The sequence below is a fragment of the Hyla sarda genome, chromosome 4 (assembly GCF_029499605.1).
Source record: "Hyla sarda isolate aHylSar1 chromosome 4, aHylSar1.hap1, whole genome shotgun sequence".
Lineage (NCBI taxonomy): Eukaryota > Metazoa > Chordata > Amphibia > Anura > Hylidae > Hyla > Hyla sarda.
The window spans coordinates 183,180,767-183,200,117 of NC_079192.1; the positions used below are offsets into that span (position 1 = coordinate 183,180,767).

The 19,351-nt window shown below is 43.3% G+C and overlaps 1 protein-coding gene across 3 annotated transcripts in view; it reads left to right on the plus strand.

Annotated features, from left to right (window-relative positions):
• The window catches only part of NME6 (NME/NM23 nucleoside diphosphate kinase 6), a 43,152-nt gene extending 24,155 nt beyond the window's left edge, over positions 1-18,997 (plus strand). For all 3 annotated transcript variants that reach the window (XM_056573030.1, XM_056573028.1, XM_056573029.1), the window contains exons 3-6: positions 8,089-8,191; positions 11,137-11,176; positions 13,307-13,467; positions 16,863-18,997. In XM_056573030.1, the coding sequence (XP_056429005.1) occupies positions 8,089-8,191; positions 11,137-11,176; positions 13,307-13,467; positions 16,863-17,011 (453 nt within the window). In that variant the 3' untranslated portion in view covers positions 17,012-18,997. The remainder of the gene's footprint in view (positions 1-8,088; positions 8,192-11,136; positions 11,177-13,306; positions 13,468-16,862) is intronic.
• Positions 18,998-19,351: the final 354 nt, after the last annotated feature.

Below are 19,351 nucleotides of genomic sequence, written 5' to 3' on the forward strand. Positions count from 1 at the left end.
CATGTGATGTATTTTGCTGCATATTTTCTGCAGCTGATTTTGCTATTTATTGACTTTAATGGGTAGGAAAATACTGCACGTGTGACCTTGCCTTTTAAAGGAAATCTGTCACCATTGTCTTCTGCACTAGCCTGTCGGTGTCACTGATGACAACGGTACTTACCTTTTCCTGTTTTGTGGTGGGGATCTCTGGTAATCTTGTCAGTTAAGCTTCAGCCCCGGCTCGGCTTGGGGCACGAGCGGAGCTTAGTGACGTCACTGCTGCTGCGAGACCCAGCAGAGAGTAGCAGCAGCTTTGGCCATAGGCGGAGCTTAGTGACGTCACCGCTGCTGTCCCGCTGCTAGCAGTGACGTCACTAAGCTCCGCCCGTGCCCCAAGCCGGGTGCCCGGAGCTGAAGCTTAACGAACAAGATTACCGGCGATCCCCGCCACGGAACGGGACAAGGCAAGTACTGTTGTCATCAGTGTCACCTGCACGAACAGGTTAGTGCAGGTGACACTGGTGACAGATTTCCTTTTAAGGGTGAAAACCCCTGTATATGCTCTATTAGGGTATGTCAGTCATAGAGGGATCTTCTTTGTTTCAGTGCTGAGAGATGCTCTGTTGGATTAAAGCTGATTGCTGAAATGGATTTATATTAACCCCTTAAGGACCGAAGGCGTATGGATACGCCCTGAGCATTTCCGGCCCCCCGCCGCTAGCTGGAGGGGAGTCGGGGCCGGATGCCTGCTGAAATCGTTCAGCAGGCATCCCGGCATATCGCCCAGGGGGGTCATTATGTCATTATGGGAATTACTGGCTGATCGGGGCAGTCAGATACGGCCCCGAACAGCCATTGCCAGCAGGGGTGAGGTGGCACTGGTGCCACCTCACGATCGCCCTGATTCGTTGGCCGGTTTCCCGGCCGACCAATCAGGGCGCCTGCTGCGGGTGTCACTCCCGCAACCCGCTCCGCCCCTCTTCCGGAGGACGTGAGCGGGTGCGGGCAGAAGACCTTGGGTGCTGGGGACCCCGATCCCCGGCGTCCCTGTTGGGATCGGGGCCCCAGGAGCGACGGCGGCGGCATCGTGGAGCAGCAGCAGGAGGTGAGTGACAGCCTCCTGCTGTTGCTTAGCAACAGCTCCCAGCATGCAAAAAGGGCATGCTGGGAGCTGTAGTTAAGCAACAGCAGGAGGCAGACCACCACAACTCCCAGCATGCCCTTATGGGCATGCTGGGACTTGTAGTTTTGCAACAGCTGAAGGCACACTGAGTTAAGTAGCAAACCAGTGTGTCTCCAGCTGTTGCATAACTACAATCCCCAGCCAAAGTAGTATGCCTCCGGCTGTTGCATAACTACAAGACCCAGCATGCCCTTCCGCTGTCCGTACATGCTGGGGGTTGTAGCTTTTGCAACAGCTGAAGGCACACTGGTTGCAAAACACTGAGTTTGTTACCAAACTCGGTGTTTCACAACCTGTGTGTCTCCAGCTGTTGCAAAACTACAACTCCCAGCATGCACTGATAGACCGTACATGCTGGGAGTTGTAGTTTTGCAACAGCTGGATGTTTCTCCCCCCCCCCCCCCCCTCAAATGTGAACGTACAGGGTACACTCGCATGGGCGGAGGATTACAGTAAGTATCCGGCTGCAAGTTTGAGCTGCGGCAAATTTTCTGCCGCTGCTCAAACTGCCAGCGAGAAACTACTGTGAACCCCCGCCCGTGTGACCGTACCCTAAAAACACTACACTAACACAAAATAAAATAAAAAGTAAAAAACACTACATATACACATACCCCTACACAGCCCCCCTCCCCAATAAAAATGAAAAACGTCTGGTACGCCACGGTTTCCAAAACGGAGCCTCCAGCTGTTGCAAAACAACTGCTCCCAGTGGGGGGCATTTACTAAGGGGTTTAGTCAGTTTTTTCTGACTATTTTTGGCGCAAAATTGTCGCAATTGCGCCTACCCTATAAATTGTGCGACTTTCCCTAGCAAGAGCTAGAAAGTCAAAAAAAAATTTCCCGCTTAATTTACGCAAGTTTTCAGTTTTGACTTGCAGTGGTCAGGAATTTATTAACTGAGACAGTCGCAGTTGCGCAACAAAATGTTGCAACGGCCATAAAAATTGACTAAATTTACTCCAGCTCCAACATGGAGCAGGAAAAGCTACTGCCGCCCGGGCTCCGACATACTTTCTCCCCGCTGCCCTCACTGCGCTACCGGGACACTACAGTGATTTATATCCCCCCCTCTCACCTGCCAGCGCCACACAACTCCCATCTGTCTGCTGTTGCAAGACTACAAGTCCCAGCATGGCCTTACAGTGAGGACACGCTGGGAGTTGTAGTCTTGTAGCAGCGGGAGCTGAGCGGCGCGGGCGGGAGACAAGGGGGGGGGGGGGTAGCGGGGAGGCCGTGTGAGGAGCCCGGGCGGGAGACAAGGGGGGTAGCGGGGAGACCGTATGAGGAGCCCGGGCGGCTGCACTGTAATGTCAGCCCGGGCTCCTGCCCTGAGAGCCATAGGCTTTGGCTGTCAGGGCATGCTGGGTGTTGTAGTTTTGCAACAGCTGGAGGGCCACAGTTTGCAGACCACTGGTGTGTGGTCTGTAAACTGTAGTCCTCCAGCTGTTGCAAAACTAAACAGCTGAAGGGGACCGGCGAAGAAGTTCACTTACCCTTCCGAGGCTCCAGCGACGATCGCTGATGGAGATCGTCGCGCGGCACTGTCGCGCGGCAGTGTCGTGCAGCGCTGGATCCTACGGAAGCCGGTAAGTTGCGCAAGCTTCCCAACCAGGGTGCCTCCAAATGTTGCAAGACTACAACTCCCAGCATGCCTGGACACCCTTTGGCTGTCCGGGCATGCTGGGAGTTGTAGTTTTGCAACAGCTGGAGGCACCCTTGTTGGGAAACACTGGCCTAAAACAGTGTTTCCCAACCAGGGTGCCTCCAGATGTTGCAAGACTACAACTCCCAGCATGCCTGGACAGCCATTGGCTGTCCAGGCATGCTGGGAGTTGTAGTTTTGCAACAGCTGGAGGGCCACAGTTTGCAGATCCCTGGTTTGTGGTCTGTAAACTGTAGTCCTCCAGCTGTTGCAAAACTAAACAGCTGAAGGGGACCGGCGAAGAGGTTCACTTACCCTTCCGAGGCTCCAGCGACGATCGCTGTCGGAGATCGTCGCGCGGCACTGTCGCGCGGCAGTGTCGTGCAGCGCTGGATCCTACGGAAGCCGGTAAGTTGCGCAGGCTTCCCAACCAGGGTGCCTCCAGTTGTTGCAAGACTACAACTCCCAGCATGCCTGGACAGCCTTTGACTGTCCAGGCATGCTGGGGCTTGTAGTTTTGCAACATCTGGAGGCACCCTGGTTGGGAAACACTGTTTTAGGCCAGTGTTTCCCAACCAGGGTGCCTCCAGATGTTGCAAGACTACAACTCCCAGCATGCCTGGACAGCCTTTGACTGTCCAGGCATGCTGGGGCTTGTAGTTTTGCAACATCTGGAGGCACCCTGGTTGGGAAACACTGTTTTAGGCCAGTGTTTCCCAGCCAGGTTGCCTCCAGATGTTGCAAAACTACAACTCCCAGCATGCCTAGACAGCCTTTGACTGTCCAGGCATGCTGGGGCTTGTAGTTTTGCAACATCTGGAGGCACCCTGGTTGGGAAACACTGGCCTAAAACAGTGTTTCCCAACCAGGGTGCCTCCAGATGTTGCAAAACTACAAGTCCCAGGTTGGGAAACACTGTGCCCGGCCTCCGCCCCACCTTACTGTAAGGGCATGCTGGGAGTTGTAGTCCTGCAGCTGGGGGCAGGGGACAAGCTTGTCACATTTATTATCACCTGCTCACACATCTCCTGCACCACACAACTACAACTCCCAGCATGTCCTTACTGTAAGGGCATGCTGGCAGTTGTAGTCGTGCGGGGCGGGAGATGTGTGAGCAGGTGATAATAAATGTACTAACCCATTTTTTTGTTTTCTTCTCATTTCAGATCCGTTTATCCTGTGGACTCCTTCGGATTCGGTGGACTACTTCGATGACCAGCGTTTTTCTTTGTTTGATTTTAATAAAATGGTTAACGAGGGCTTGTGGGGGAGTGTTTTTTGTAATAAAAATTTTTTAAAACCTGTTGTGTTTTTTTCTTACTTTACTAGACAGGCTTAGTAGTGGAAGCTGTCTTATAGACAGAGTCCATTACTAACCTGGGCTTAGCGCTAGCCACAAAAACAGCTAGTGCTAACCCCCTATTATTACCCCGGTACCCAACGCCACAGGGGTGCCGGGAAGAGCCGGTACCAACAGGCCTGGAGCGTCAAAAATGGCGCTCCTGGGCCTAGGCGGTAACAGGCTGGCGTTATTTAGGCTGGGGAGGGCCAGTAACAATGGTCCTCGCCCACCCTGGGAACGTCAGGCTGTTACTGTTTGGTTGGTATTTGGCTGAGAATGAAAATAGGGGGGACCCTATGCGTTTTTTTTTTTTAAATAAATAATTAAATATATTAAAAAAACGCATAGGGTCCCCCTATTTTTATTCTCAACCAAATACCAACCAAACAGTAACAGCCTGACGTTACCAGGGTGGGCGAGGACCATTGTTACTGGCCCTCCCCAACCTAAATAACGCCAGCCTGTTACCGCCTAGGCCCAGGAGCGCCATTTTTGACGCTCCGGGCCTGTTGGTACCGGCTCTTCCCGGCACCCCTGTGGTGTTGGGTACCGGGGTAATAATTGGGGGTTAGCGCTAGCTGTTTTTGTGGCTAACGCTAAGCCCGGCTTAGTAATGGACTCAGTCTATAAGACAGCTTCCACTACTAAGCCTGTCTAGTAAAGTAAAATAAAAATAAAACACAACAGGTTTTAAAAAAAATTTATTACAAAAAACACTCCCCCACAAGCCCTCGTTAACCATTTTATTAACATCAAGCAAAGAAAAACGCTGGCCATCGAAGTAGTCCACCGAATCCGAAGGAGTCCACAGGATACACAGATCTGTAGAAGAAGTAACCAAAAAAAAAAAAGTGTAAGTACATTTAGGGAGAAAAAAACTGTGTTAAAAAAATGTAATAAACACACACACACACACACACTAAACGCCGTTTACCACTTCTGAGCCATGACTACAATTTACAGTGATCCCTCAACTTACAATGGCCTCAACATACAATAGTTTCAACAAACAATGGTCTTTTCTGGACCATCGTAAGTTGAAACCAGACTCAACATACAATGCTACAGACAGTCCAGATCTGTAAAACGTGTCAATGGCTGGAAGAACCAACCAATCAAAATGGGCATTCACTGGTAAAACCCCTGTATTACTGAAGTGTATGCACTGACTGGTGTCTGGTATTACATGTTCTGTACACTTTACCTGTATCAGGGTTAGCTGCTCTTTTGGACACCAGGTGAGGGCAACTCCATTACTTGTTTGGGACATTGCCTGTACTGTACAGGACCCCTGAAGAAGCTCCTGTCCTCTACATAGACCAGTGTTTGCCAAGCAGAGTGGCCCCATTTTTTGCAAAACTACAACTCCCAGCATGCCCGGACAGCCTTTGGCTGTCCAGGCATGCTGGGAGTTATAGTTTTGCAACAGCTGGAGGCTCCCTGCTTGGGAAACACTGACATAGACAGTGATTTACAGCTCCCAGCAGATCTTTATTACTTTTATATGTAAGGATTTGCTTTATCTATATCAGTTATCTACTTATTTTTCTTTGTCACTTTTTCCTATTTTTGGATGACATTTTGGTGCCTTTAGAACCAATTACCAGGTTTCCATAGAGTTATGGTCTCAACATACAATGGTTTCAACTTACAATGGTTTTCCTGGAACCAATTAATATTGTAACTTGAGGGACCACTGTAGTTATTGAATTATTTAGATGTGGTGAAAAAGCTAAAAAAAAACTCAAAAACAAAAGATCCAGAAGGAAACCAGCAGCCAAACCTATTCAGACAGCAGGAAAAAGGAACAGACTATTTTTTCTACTACATGAAGTAAATTTCCCACTTTTGCCTATGTGTGCCAAATTTATTAATGCCGTGCAGCAATTTAGTAAATTTGTCGCACATAGTCAAAAATGAAGTAGAAAAAAACAGGGTAAAAACCAGACTACATAGTAAAAGATTAGTAAATGCCCCCCAGTATTGCCAGATAGCCACTGACTGTCTAGGCATGCTGGGAGTTTTACAACAGCTGGAGGCACCCTGTTTGGGAATCACTGGCGTAGAATTCCCCTATGTCCACCCCTATGCAATCCCTAATTTAGGCCTCAAATGCGCATGGCGCTCACACTTTGGAGCCCTGTCGTATTTCAAGGCAACAGTTTAGGGTCACATATGGGGTATCTCCGTACTCGGGAGAAATTGTGTTACAAATTTTGGGGGGTATTTTCTGCTATTACCCTTTATAAAAATGTAAAATTTTTGGGAAAACAAGCATTTTAGGTAAAAAAAAATACTTATATAAAAGTCATGAAACACCTGTGGGGTATAAAGGTTCACTTAACCCCTTGTTACGTTCCCCGAGGGGTCTAGTTTCCAAAATGGTATGCCATGTGGTTTTTTTTTTTTTGCTGTCCTGGCACCATAGGGGCTTCCTAAATGCGGCATGCCCCCAGAGCAAAATTTGACTCCTTCTCTTCTGATACCTGTAGTGCGCCAGCAGAGCGCTTATTATCCCCATATGGGGTGTTTTCTGAATCAAGAGAAATTGGGCTTCAAATTTTGGGGGGTGTTTTCTGCTATTACCCTTTTTAAAAATGTAAAAATTTTGGGAAACCAAGCATTTTAGGTAAAAAAATATGTATTTTTTTTTTTTACATATGCAAAAGTCGTGAATCACCTGTGGGGTATTAAGGTTCACTTTACCCCTTGTTACGTTCCCCGAGGGGTCTAGTTTCCAAAATGGTATGCCATGTGTTTTTTTTTTTTTTTTTTTTTTTGCTGTCCTGGCACCATAGGGGCTTCCTAAAGGTGACATGCCCCCCAAAAACCATTTGTCGCTCCTTCCCTTCTGAGCCCTCTACTGCGCCCGCCGAACACTTTACATAGACATATGAGGTATGTGCTTACTCGAGAGAAATTGGGTTTCAAATACAAGTAAAAATTTTCTCCTTTTTACCCCTTGTAAAAATCAAGAACATGCGAGTGTAAAAAATGAAGATTTTGAATTTTCTCCTTCACTTTGCTGCTATTCCTGTGAAACACCTAAAGGGTTAATACACTTACTGAATGTCATTTTGAATACTTTGGGGGGTGTAGTTTTTATAATGGGGTCTTTTATGGGGTATTTCTAATATGAAGGCCCTTCAAATCCACTTCAAAGCTGAACTGGTCCCTGAAAAATAGTGAGTTTGAAAATTTTGTGAAAAATTTCAAAATTGCTGCTGAACTTTGAAGCCCTCTGGTGTCTTCCAAAAGTAAAAACTCATAAATTTTATGATGCAAACATAAAGTAAACATATTGTATATGTGAACCCCCCCAAAAAAATATTTTGAATATCCATTTTCCTTACAAGCAGAGAGCTTCAAAGTTAGAAAAATGCTAAATTTTAATTTTTTTCATCAAATTTTGGGATTTTTCACCAAGAAAGGATGCAAGTTAAAATAAAATTTTACCACTATGTTAAAGTAGAATATGTCACGAAAAAACAATCTCGGAATCAAATTTATAAGTAAAAGCATTCCAGAGTTATTAATGCTTAAAGTGACAGTGGTCAGATTTGCAAAAAATGCTCCCGTCCTTAGGGTCATAATGGGCTCCGTCCCCAAGGGGTTAAAGTGACAGTGGTCAGATGTTAAAAAAATGCTCTGGTCCTTAAGGTGAAAAAGGGCTCGGTCCTTAAGGGGTTAAAGTCATTTGGTGTTGAATTATAACACTGTATGGATAGGGGATAAGATGTCTAGAGGCGGAGTACCCCTTTAAATATGTGTGGTAAACATCTGTTTGCTAACTTTGCTTTGTAAGACAACCCTTTTAAGTTTTTTTTATTTAAGGTAAACTAGACAAATCAATAGGTTTACTTTACTTTCTAGTTTTCATATGTATATCTTATAATCCCTGCTATCTGTCTAATAGGTTTCTATTTTATTCCATAGGCTGTACATCAGAGGATAATAGACAACAAGTTCCTTATAGTAAGGAATAAGGAACTTCAGTGGAAAGCAAAAGATTCTGAACATTTTTACCACGAACATGCAGGTGAGAATTGTTTCTAGTAGTGTCAGCATGCCATTTATTAGGTTCACCAGAGAAAGTACTGACTGCTCCAATGGACCACCCACAACCATGTGTACTATAACACAGGCCTCGACAAATGCCAGGTCACCGTGGCAACTAAAAATTTGTCACAGACGCCCTCTCCTCTGTCAGGTCCCCTAAGTGCTTTCAGCCCCCCATTACCTTTTTAGATGAAATGGCACAGCCTTCAGACACTCTGCCCATAAGCTTCCTCAGATGCCGCAAGTTGTTAAAAAAAAATAAAAAAAAATAGCCACTGCTAAGTAGTCACAGAGGCGGAGCCATAGCATGTGCAGTCGCGTTGCCTCTGCTCTCCTCCCAGCATCTCCTGCTTGATTGACACAGATTTTGATAAATCTCCCCCATGTTGACAATCATTTTGGTTGTCATCCAGCTTTCCTAGGAACAGATAGAACCAGGAAATCTTTTGAGCGAACACTAATTACTGTGACACAGGGATAGATGAGGGAACAATAATGACTGTGATTCATGGGGAGAGATGAGGGAACACTAATGACTGTGACACAGGGAGAGATGAGGGAACACTAATGACTGTGACACGGAGGGATGAGGGAACACTAATGACTGTGACACGGAGGGATGAGGGAACACTAATGACTGTGTCACGGAGGGATGAGGGAACACTAATGACTATGACACGGAGGGATAAGGGAACACTAATGACTGTGACACAGGGAGAGATGAGGGAACACTAATGACTGTGACACGGAGGGATGAGGGAACACTAATGAGTGTGACACGGAGGGATGAGGGAACACTAATGACTGTGTCACGGAGGGATGAGGGAACACTAATGACTATGACACGGATGGATAAGGGAACACTAATGACTGTGACACAGGGAGAGATGAGGGAACACTAATGACTGTGACACGGAGGGATGAGGGAACACTAATGACTGTGACACGGAGGGATGAGGGAACACTAATGACTGTGACACGGAGGGATGAGGGAACACTAATGACTGTGACACGGAGGGATGAGGGAACACTAATGACTGTGACACGGAGGGAGAGATGAGGGAACACTAATGACTGTGACTCATAGGGAGAGATGAGGGAACACTAATGACTGTGACTCATAGGGAGAGATGAGGGAACACTAATGACTGACGCATAGGGAGAGATGAGGGAACACTAATGACTGACACAGGGAGAGATGAGGTAACACTAATGCCTGTTTACAGGGAGAGATGAGGGAACACTGACTGTGACACATAGGGACAGATGAGGGAACACTGACTGTGACGCATAGGGAGAGATGAGGGAACACTAATGACTGTGACACGGAGAGATGAGGGAACACTAATGACTGTGACACGGAGGGATGAGGGAACACTAATGACTGTGACACGGAGGGATGAGGGAACACTAATGACTGTGACACGGAGGGATGAGGGAACACTAATGACTGTGACTCATAGGGAGAGATGAGGGAACACTAATGACTGTGACTCATAGGGAGAGATGAGGGAACACTAATGACTGTGACTCATAGGGAGAGATGAGGGAACACTAATGACTGACGCATAGGGAGAGATGAGGGAACACTAATGACTGACACAGGGAGAGATGAGGTAACACTAATGCCTGTTTACAGGGAGAGATGAGGGAACACTGACTGTGACACATAGGGACAGATGAGGGAACACTGACTGTGACACATAGGGACAGATGAGGGAACACTGACTGTGACGCATAGGGAGAGATGAGGGAACACTAATGACTGTGACACAGGGAGAGATGAGGGAACACTAATGACTGTGACACAGGGAGAGATGAGGGAACACTAATGACTGACACAGGGAGAGATGAGGGAACACTAATGACTGTGACACAGGGAGAGATGAGGGAACACTAATGACTGTGACACATAGGGAGAGATGAGGGAACACTAATGACTGTGACACATAGGGAGAGATGAGGGAACACTAATGACTGTGACACAGGGAGAGATGAGGGAACACTAATGACTGTGACACAGGGAGAGATGAGGGAACACTAATGACTGTGACACAGGGAGAGATGAGGGAACACTAATGACTGTGACACAGGGAGAGATGAGGGAACACTAATGACTGTGACACAGGGAGAGATGAGGGAACACTAATGACTGTGACACAGGGAGAGATGAGGGAACACTAATGACTGTGACACGGAGGGATGAGGGAACACTAATGACTGTGACGCATAGGGAGAGATGAGGGAACACTAATGACTGATCATATGATGGCACAGTGTGTGACAAGTGGCATCCTGGCCCTGTTTTTTTCCTGGCTCCTAGAGTCATAACACATTTGTCAAGCACTGCTATAACAAGCATAGTAATCTCTGCTGTCTTATCATAAATAAGGACTAGCTTATGTGCATTAAAATGGATATTACTTGTAGAGACTGGGCTTTTGCAGGGGTCTCTGTTTTACCAGTAGCTGAAGTTATTTCTCTATAACACATAAATTTATAATGTAAATTACTATAATGAAATCAGCTTGGGAAATAGAAAAAATGTTTTCTCTACACAGACAATCCCATAAATGAAGCACCGCAAGAAGGACATATAACAAACTAACACAGTAGATGTCAAATATAGATTAGCTTATAGTGTAAATAGTTGAATTTATGGTTTACTACTGATTTACTATTGGTGTCAGGTTTTTTGTGTTGTTGAATTCCCATCCCGACTTACAAGTATATAATGTTATATAACCTGTGAATGTTAATATTGCCTAAATTTAGATTATTTCCCTTAAATTATTTCTTTACTTGGTTGCCATTTTAGTCACAATTGCTGGATTTTTGCCTCCTAAATCGTTAGGTTTAGTTGTTCGCTATTAAATGGCATTCATCTTTTATTGTCATACTGAATAAAATTCTCTGTCTCTGTAGGACGCTTCTTCTATCAGCGGTTGGTGGAGTTTATGTCAAGGTAATAATGATATTGTAACCCATTGGTTGTTCTCTATGATTTATATGCATTATTTATCTGTAAGTTGTGTTTTCTAGTTGCCTGGTAACAAGAAGAAAACTAAATTTTCATGTAACAGTGATAATGAATGTGGTTGTGACAAGAAAGTGTAGTCATGTCATTATCTCCGTGTTGTCATGTGGTTTTACCTGGAAGTTCACCAAAAACTGCTTTTAAAGGGTTATCCAGGATTACAAAAAAACAGATGATTTCTTCCAAAAAACAGCGCCACCTCTGTTCACAGGTTGTGCATGACACTGCAGCTCAGTTTCAATAGTGAATGTAGCCAAGTTGTAATAACCCACACAACCTGAAGACTAGTGTGGGGCTGTTTTAGAAGAAATAAGCTCTGTTATTTTTATTTTTGGATAACCCCTTAAGGACACAGGACGTAAATGTACGTCCTGGTGCGGTGGTACTTAACGCACCAGGACGTACATTTACGTCCTGTGCATAACCGCGGGCATCGGAGCGATGCCCGTGTCATGCGCGGCTGATCCCGGCTGCTGATCGCAGCCAGGGACCTGTCGGCAATGGCCGACGCCCGCGATCTCACGGGCGTCCGCCATTAACCCCTCAGGTGCCGGGATCAATACAGATCCCAGCATCTGCGGCAGTGCGCGATTTGAATGAATGATCGGATCGCCCGCAGCGCTGCTGCGGGGATCCGATCATTCAGAACGCCGCACGGAGGTCCCCTCACCTTCCTCCGTCCGGCTCCCGGCGTCTCCTGCCCTGGTCTGTGATCGAGCAGACCAGAGCAGGAGATGACCGATAATACTGATCTGTTCTATGTCCTATACATAGAACAGATCAGTATTAGCAATCATGGTATTGCTATGAATAGTCCCCTATGGGGACTATTCAAGTGTAAAAAAAAAATTTTTTTAAATGTAAAAGTAAAAGTAAAAAAAGTGAAAAATCCCCTCCCCCAATAAAAAAGTAAAACGCCCGTTTTTTCCTATTTTACCCCCAAAAAGCGTAAAAAATAAATTTTATAGACATATTTGGTATCGCCGCGTGCGTAAATGTACGAACTATTAAAATAAAATGTTAATGATCCCGTAGGGTGAACGGCGTGAACGAAAAAAAAAAGTCCAAAATTGCTACTTTTTTAATACATTTTATAAAAAACGTATTAAAAGTTTTTTATATGCAAATGTGGTATCAAAAAAAAGTACAGATCATGGCGCAAAAAATGAGCCCCCATACCGCCGCTTATACGGAAAAATAAAAAAGTTAGAGGTCATCAAAATAAAGGGATTATAAAAGTACTAATTTGGTTAAAAAGTTTGTGATTTTTTTTAAGCACAACAATAATAGAAAAGTATATAATCATGGGTATCATTTTAATCGTATTGACCCTCAGAATAAAGTACACACGTAATTTTTACCATAAATTGTAAGGCGTGAAAACGAAACCTTCCAAAATTAGCAAAATTGCAATTTTCTTTTTAATTTCCCCACAAAAATAGTGTTTTTTGGTTGTGCCATACATTTTATGATATAATGAGTTTATGTCATTACAAAGGACAACTGGTCGCGCAAAAAACAAGCCCTCATACTAGTCTGTGGATGAAAAAATAAAAGAGTTATGATTTTTAGAAGGCGAGGAGGAAAAAATGAAAACGTAAAAATTAAATTGTCTGAGTCCTTAAGGCCAAAATGGGCTGAGTCCTTAAGGGGTTAAGATCCATCTAGATATTTACTATTCTTTACTGGCACAAAGCACAGCGATGGCATTTAAAAAAACAAGTCCAAGAACAGCGGACTCTACCTGTGGCCCTCCAGATGTTGCAAAACTTCAACTCCCATAATGTCCGGATCGCCGTTGGCGATCCGGGCATTCTGGGAGTTGAAGTTTTGAAACATCTGGAGGGCCACAGTTTGAGACCACTGTCCTAAAATGTAGGAAATGTCAATTAGGGATGTTTTCTTGCGCCTAGGCTCACTTTGTTTCCAGGACAGATCATCTGTAGAATGCTAAAAACATTTCACCAGTTCCTTATAAATGAATATGAAGGGTTTGCCTGCAGAAATTTGTAAAGACTTTCTTGAACTTCCATCTTTTATTTATATTCTTTTTTTCAGCGGTCCATTGCGTGCATATATACTGGCTCATGAGGATGCAATCCAACTGTGGAGGAATATTATGGGTCCAACAAAAGTGTTCAGGGCCCGTATTACAGCACCCGAAACTATCAGAGGTGATTTAGGATTGACCGACACACGTAACACAACACATGGCTCAGGTGAGGCTCATCCATCCAGCTTCTATTCCCAACACATGCATAGAAACACAAGTATACACACGATTTCCATTGAGCAAATAACGTGTATCTATGATCTTAACTGTACATTGTTATGGTGTTCAAATCTCTGTGCACTATAAAGGTTTCATACACATAGAGCAAATTGTTACATTGCCCTATGACAACCTGAAGAAACCCAGCTGGGGGTCTTACTTCCTCCCCTTTTCTTTTCTGAAAACAGAAGCGCCAAATCTTTTTTTTTTTTTTTTAAGCTGAAGAGCAGGGTGCACATGGCACTGCTTACCAATGGGATGGCGGGACTTGAATCAGTCAAGCACACTCCTGTGCTTTCACAAGGACAATGTTCAACAAATACTTCCAGGAGTATATTATGTTAATTAAAAGTGCCGAATTATAAACATAAAATAATAATTTAGTGAAGAGATGTTACATTGAGGCTAAGTTCACATACACATTGATTTTACATTCATCTGCTCTGTCATTGGAACAGAATTTTTTTTTCTCATAACAGTATTACGTGTATACAACACGTGTTTGGACGCTGAACTAGCCTGTCAAGTTAATGCACCAAGGAAAATACAGATACATTACAAATTTAATACCTCTGGTGTTTAAAACAAATTGCCTACCAAACTTATTGTGGGACAGGAGAGATCCAGTATTCCACTCAGCTGTTACTGTCTATTCTTCTGTCACAAACAGTAACACAGTGATGGTTTGCAAAGCAGAGACAGTGTGTATACAGTAAAGAACAAATGGTTATGATATGGTGATGGCAGTAATATCTCTCCTTTTGCATTGTGACCTCCCGTCAGTTTGGGGGGCACTATTAAAGACCTAAGTGTCCTCGCCTACAAGCAGTATTTTTTCCGCCGAAAAAGTTAAGGAAGTAGTCCCTTTTCAGTATTCCTAGTCAGAAAAGTCTGGCAACAATACCATTACACATATACAAGTCTACACAGGTGTTGTGCTTTGGTTGCACAATGCAAAACGGTGAACAGATTACTTACCCGCTTTCTTTTTTAAAGTGCACCTGTTGCTTTAAAAAACATTTAACATGTCCTAGAGACATGTCAAAAGTTTTGACCAGTCAGTGTTCAGACCTGACCAATGGTTAGAATGAGCAGAGAGAAAAGTGCAGCTGACCGAGACAATCCCATAGACTTTTATCATATGTTTGTCTCACTTAGCGCACGTTCTTCTCCCAGCTAGTTCTTGCTATCAGTCATGGTCTGAACTCTCGGGGTGAGATTTATCAAAACCTGTCCAGAAGAAAAGTTGCTGCTTGCCCATAGCAACCAATCACTTTTGAAAAGGCCTCAGAGAAATTAAAGAAGCTATCTGGTTGCTATGGGCAACTCAGCATTTTTTCCTCTGGACAGGTTTTGATGAATCTCCCCCTCATACCCTGACCGATCAAAACTTTTGGCTTATCTCTGCAACATGTCAAAAGTTTGCACGTTTAAGTTCCCAAAAAGCACTGGTTTTTTGTTGTTGTTTTTTTTTTGGGTAGATTTAAAGAGTACCTCTCATGATCTTGTTAAATTTTATAATCCTCCCAGTTCACTGCCCCCATCATAAGCCACCCCATGCCTTTTATTTTTATAATTTTTTTTTAGTTTTCTACCTTGACATGTTCTGTATTTTCTGCTCGGTCAGATTCACAGACTGGAAAGGGGCATTACCCAGCAGGCGTGACATCATCTGAAGCTATACAGGGGAGAACTTCCTCCCTCACTCAGCTACACACAGCCCATAGCAGTTCAGTGTGAGATGAGCTATGATTGGCTAAGGCTGCACACACCTCTCAGCACTCCAGACTTCATTTCCTGATTTTGGACTTCTGCCAGGCCAGCAGGAGTTCAAAGTCTGTGCAAAAGATGGAGGGGAAATGTGCTCTGAACAAGTAGGGACACACCTATTGGCAGCTTTTTTACACATAGAAAACCAATTGTTTTCTTTTTAAACAAAGAAAGATTTTTTTATTTACCATAAGGAGTTTAATAGCAAAAATTAGTTTTAATGAGTGCCCATTTTTAAAAGTTTTTCAGAAAATGACTCGTGATAACCCAATTAAATGACTCTTTATATCTACATCTGTAAGGGTCATCCCTGTACCAGAATAGATAAAGCCCAGACTACAATAAAGATGTATTGAGCAATTAATCAGCACAATGTGTTGGGCCTAAAAATGACATTTATTAAGTGTAGTTTTTGTTTAATAATCCATGTGCTTTTTTTTCTCATTTATATTATATATGCATTTGTGTAGGGGTATGTTTTTTTTATTTTTTATGCAATTTTGGCACACTATGGATTCTTTGGTGAACACGGGGAAAATGAAAGTTCAAGGTTACTTAAAAAATTATTGTACACACATAGGGAGAGATTTATCAAAACCTGTGTAGAGGAAAGGTTGACCAGTTGCAAGGTTAATCAGACCAACCCATCAGGTCACTTCTTTAATTTCTTAGAGGCCCTTTGTAAAATAAAAAAGCAATCTGGTCGCTATGGGCAACTGGTCAACTTTTCCTCTAAACAGGTTTTGAAAAATTTCCCACATTATAACTAGGGAACCTTGTACCAGACAAAATCACTTAGAAAAAATAAACCCAAAACATTCCAAAGGGCCAAAAATTAAGGAACTTGGTAATGTGATTTTTTTTTCTTTTTTTTTTTTTCTTAAGGAAATCTGTCACCGTTGTCACCTGCACTAACCTGCCGGTACCGACAGGTAGTGGAGGTGACACTGATGGCAATGGTACTTACCTTGTCCCGGTCCATGCAGTTGTTCTTCGGTAATCTTCTCTGGTTTCTTCAGCTCCGGGCCCGGCTTGGGGCATGGGCAGAGCTTAGTGATGTCACTGCTGCTGCTCTCTGCTGGGTCCCGCTGCTAAAGAACAGCAGCGGTGGCGTCCCTACGCTCCACTCATACTCCAAGCCGGGCCCGGAGCTGAAGAAATCAGAGAAGATTACCGAAGAACAACTGCATGGACCGGGACAAGGTAAGTGCCGTTGTAATCAGTGTCACCTGCACTACCTGTTGGTACCGACAGGTTAGTGCTGGTGACAGATTTCCTTTTAAGTAGGAAACCCTAAAAAATATGTTGGTGTCTTATGCATATTTGTTGCCACACCCCTTTTGCAGGGTTTTATGATTTTGATAATTTTGTGAATTTTTCCGGCGCATTATGTTGATGAAGACATGTTGCAAACAGAATGCGCCAAAAACAGTCAGAAAGCTTAGTAAATGTGGGCCGTTGTGTTACAAGATGGGTAAGAAAATATATTTTTCCAAGATATTTTCCTCTTTGCTTTTCCTTTTTCTGGCAGCCATTGTTTTTATTCTAACATTGATTTTTCCTTTAATATAGATTCAGTGGAGTCTGCCTGCAGAGAAATTTCAGTCTTCTTCCCTGAATTTGATGTTAGTAATTGGTATAAGGAACAGGAGCCTCTATATCGTGCTGGACCAATATGTTATGATGAAGAGACACTAGAGCACCGACTTGTGGAAAAATGAGCAGGTTCCTGGACTTGCAGTAACGGAATAGTGTACAGTCTGTAGTGTAATGTCAGGGGGCGTCTGAAAATGTTCTTACAGAAGTGAAAGACCTTCTGATCAGCTCAAAAGTCTGAAATCTCCGTCATACAGTTAAGACCGAAGAGAGCTGTGGCAATACAGTCTGTTCAGAAATGACCAGTTCACAGTTTAATTTTTTCATGGTAAATGGTTTATGCTTATAAACAAAATACACATTTCTACAGGATGAATAACACAACACATTATTATGCTAACATGATGTCTTGCATTTGTCTTGACAGACCAAGATATATTATCTTAAAGGAAAAGGTGGCAAGGAGCTATTAAAGAGGTCCAATGCAAGGTTAAGTTTAGATGTCATGTTGGCACACTAATTTCTTAAGAATATGACAGTCACATAGAAATATAGTGAAAGACTCTGATAATAACCTAATTGAAAAGATTGGTTTTGGCACAAACTTTAAAGGGGTACTACCCTGGAAAACTTTTTTATTTATTTATTTTTAAATCAACTGATGCCAGAAAGTTAAACGGATTAGAAAATTCCTTTTTTTAATTTAATTTAATAATATTAATCCTTCCAGTACCTATCGGCTGCTGTATGTTCCAGAAAGTTACTTTCTTTTTGAATTTCCTTTCTGTCTGACCACAGTGCTCTCTGCTGACACCTCTGTCCATGTCAGGAACTGTCCAGAGTACATGTAAATCCCCATAGAAAAGCTCTCCTGCTCTGGACAGTTCCTGACATGGACATAGGTGTCAGCAGAGAGCACTGTGGTCAGACAGAAAGGGAATTCAAAAAGAAAAGAACTTCCTGTGGAGCATATAGCAGCTGATAAGTACTGGAAGGGTTAAGATTTACAAATCTGTTTAACTTTCTGCCAGCATGTAGGTCCACCTGTGTGGCCGGCAACATATCAGCCAACTTGGGTGGGGCTCATAGCTTTCCTGCCTCCTCCAACTGTATGTGTGCCCAGCCACACTGTAGTGAAATGGGAGCAGACTGTGAGTCGGACCTAATGCCTCTGTAATTGCTCACTGGCCCCTGTTTTGCTTATCACGCACAAGTAGGTTTAGTGTTAGGTCCCGTGCCACTTGAGAAACCTTGGCGTTGGTGTGCGGGCTCTGGTATGTCCTTCATACAAGGATATACTGGCTAACATCTCAATTTTAACATTAGTTTTGAGGGTTAGCTAATGTCATTGTTTACATCTACCACAGTAGTGCACCTAAATGTATGTATTATTCTATATGTTACACATCCACACCGTTTATCTGGTGTAGGATTCTATTGTGACACTTGTAGTCTGCTGCAGGCATCCTCCATTGTATGCATTTTTATGCTGGGGCTCACGCCTAGCAACAGACTATAAGGGCAGGATCTGCTCCCCCAGTATAAATGCACAACCGCATTTGGGGTTGAGAACCTCCTGCTTTTTGAGACCACGTTTTTTTCTTGTTGTTCAAATCTTATAAACAAAATACACATTTCTACAGGATGAATAACACAACACATTATTATGCTAACATGATGTCTTACAAGATATATTGGCCCTCATTTACTAAAGGATTCACAACTGTTTTTATCTGTTTGTGCGCCTAAATTTCTGTCACAACAACCATGCGACCAAATGTGCGGTCAAAATTTACACAACAAAACCGACAGTTTTGCAAACACTCAGTTTTTTGTTTTAACCTAGAAAAGGGGTGCTGTTTTTGTTAAAAGGGGCATGGTCCCGACAAAAAGCTAAAAACACCCTGAGTAAGTTGGAATACACTCTGTACATTGTATGAATTGTTTGCTGAAAAACCGACAGCCAAGAGGATGTGTAAAAACTACCAAAAGCGAGTGATTTTGGTAAAGGCACAGCTTAACGTGGTTTAACTATTCGCTCTTTTTTTTCTCTCATTGTTTTACGCTAGGATTTTTAGAATATGCAATGCTAAACTTTATGCCTTTTAATTGTGTGTGTGTATGTATGTATGTATGTATATATATATATATATATATATATATATATATATAATTTTTTTTTTTTTTTTTTTTTTTTTTTTGGGGGGGTGGGGGGGTTAAACTCCTATAGTGTGACACATTAGTAAATCAGCTCCCAGAAAAAGAGGAGTGAAATCTAAAACACTCTAGAAAGAACCTTCGGATTTTAGTAAATCAGGGCCATTATCTTAAAGGAAAAGATGGGAAGGAGCTATTAAAGAGGTCCAATGCAGGGTTAAGTTTAGATGTCATGTTGGCACACTGATTTATTAAGAATATTTATTAAGAATATGACAGTCACATAGAAATATAGTGGACGACTCTGA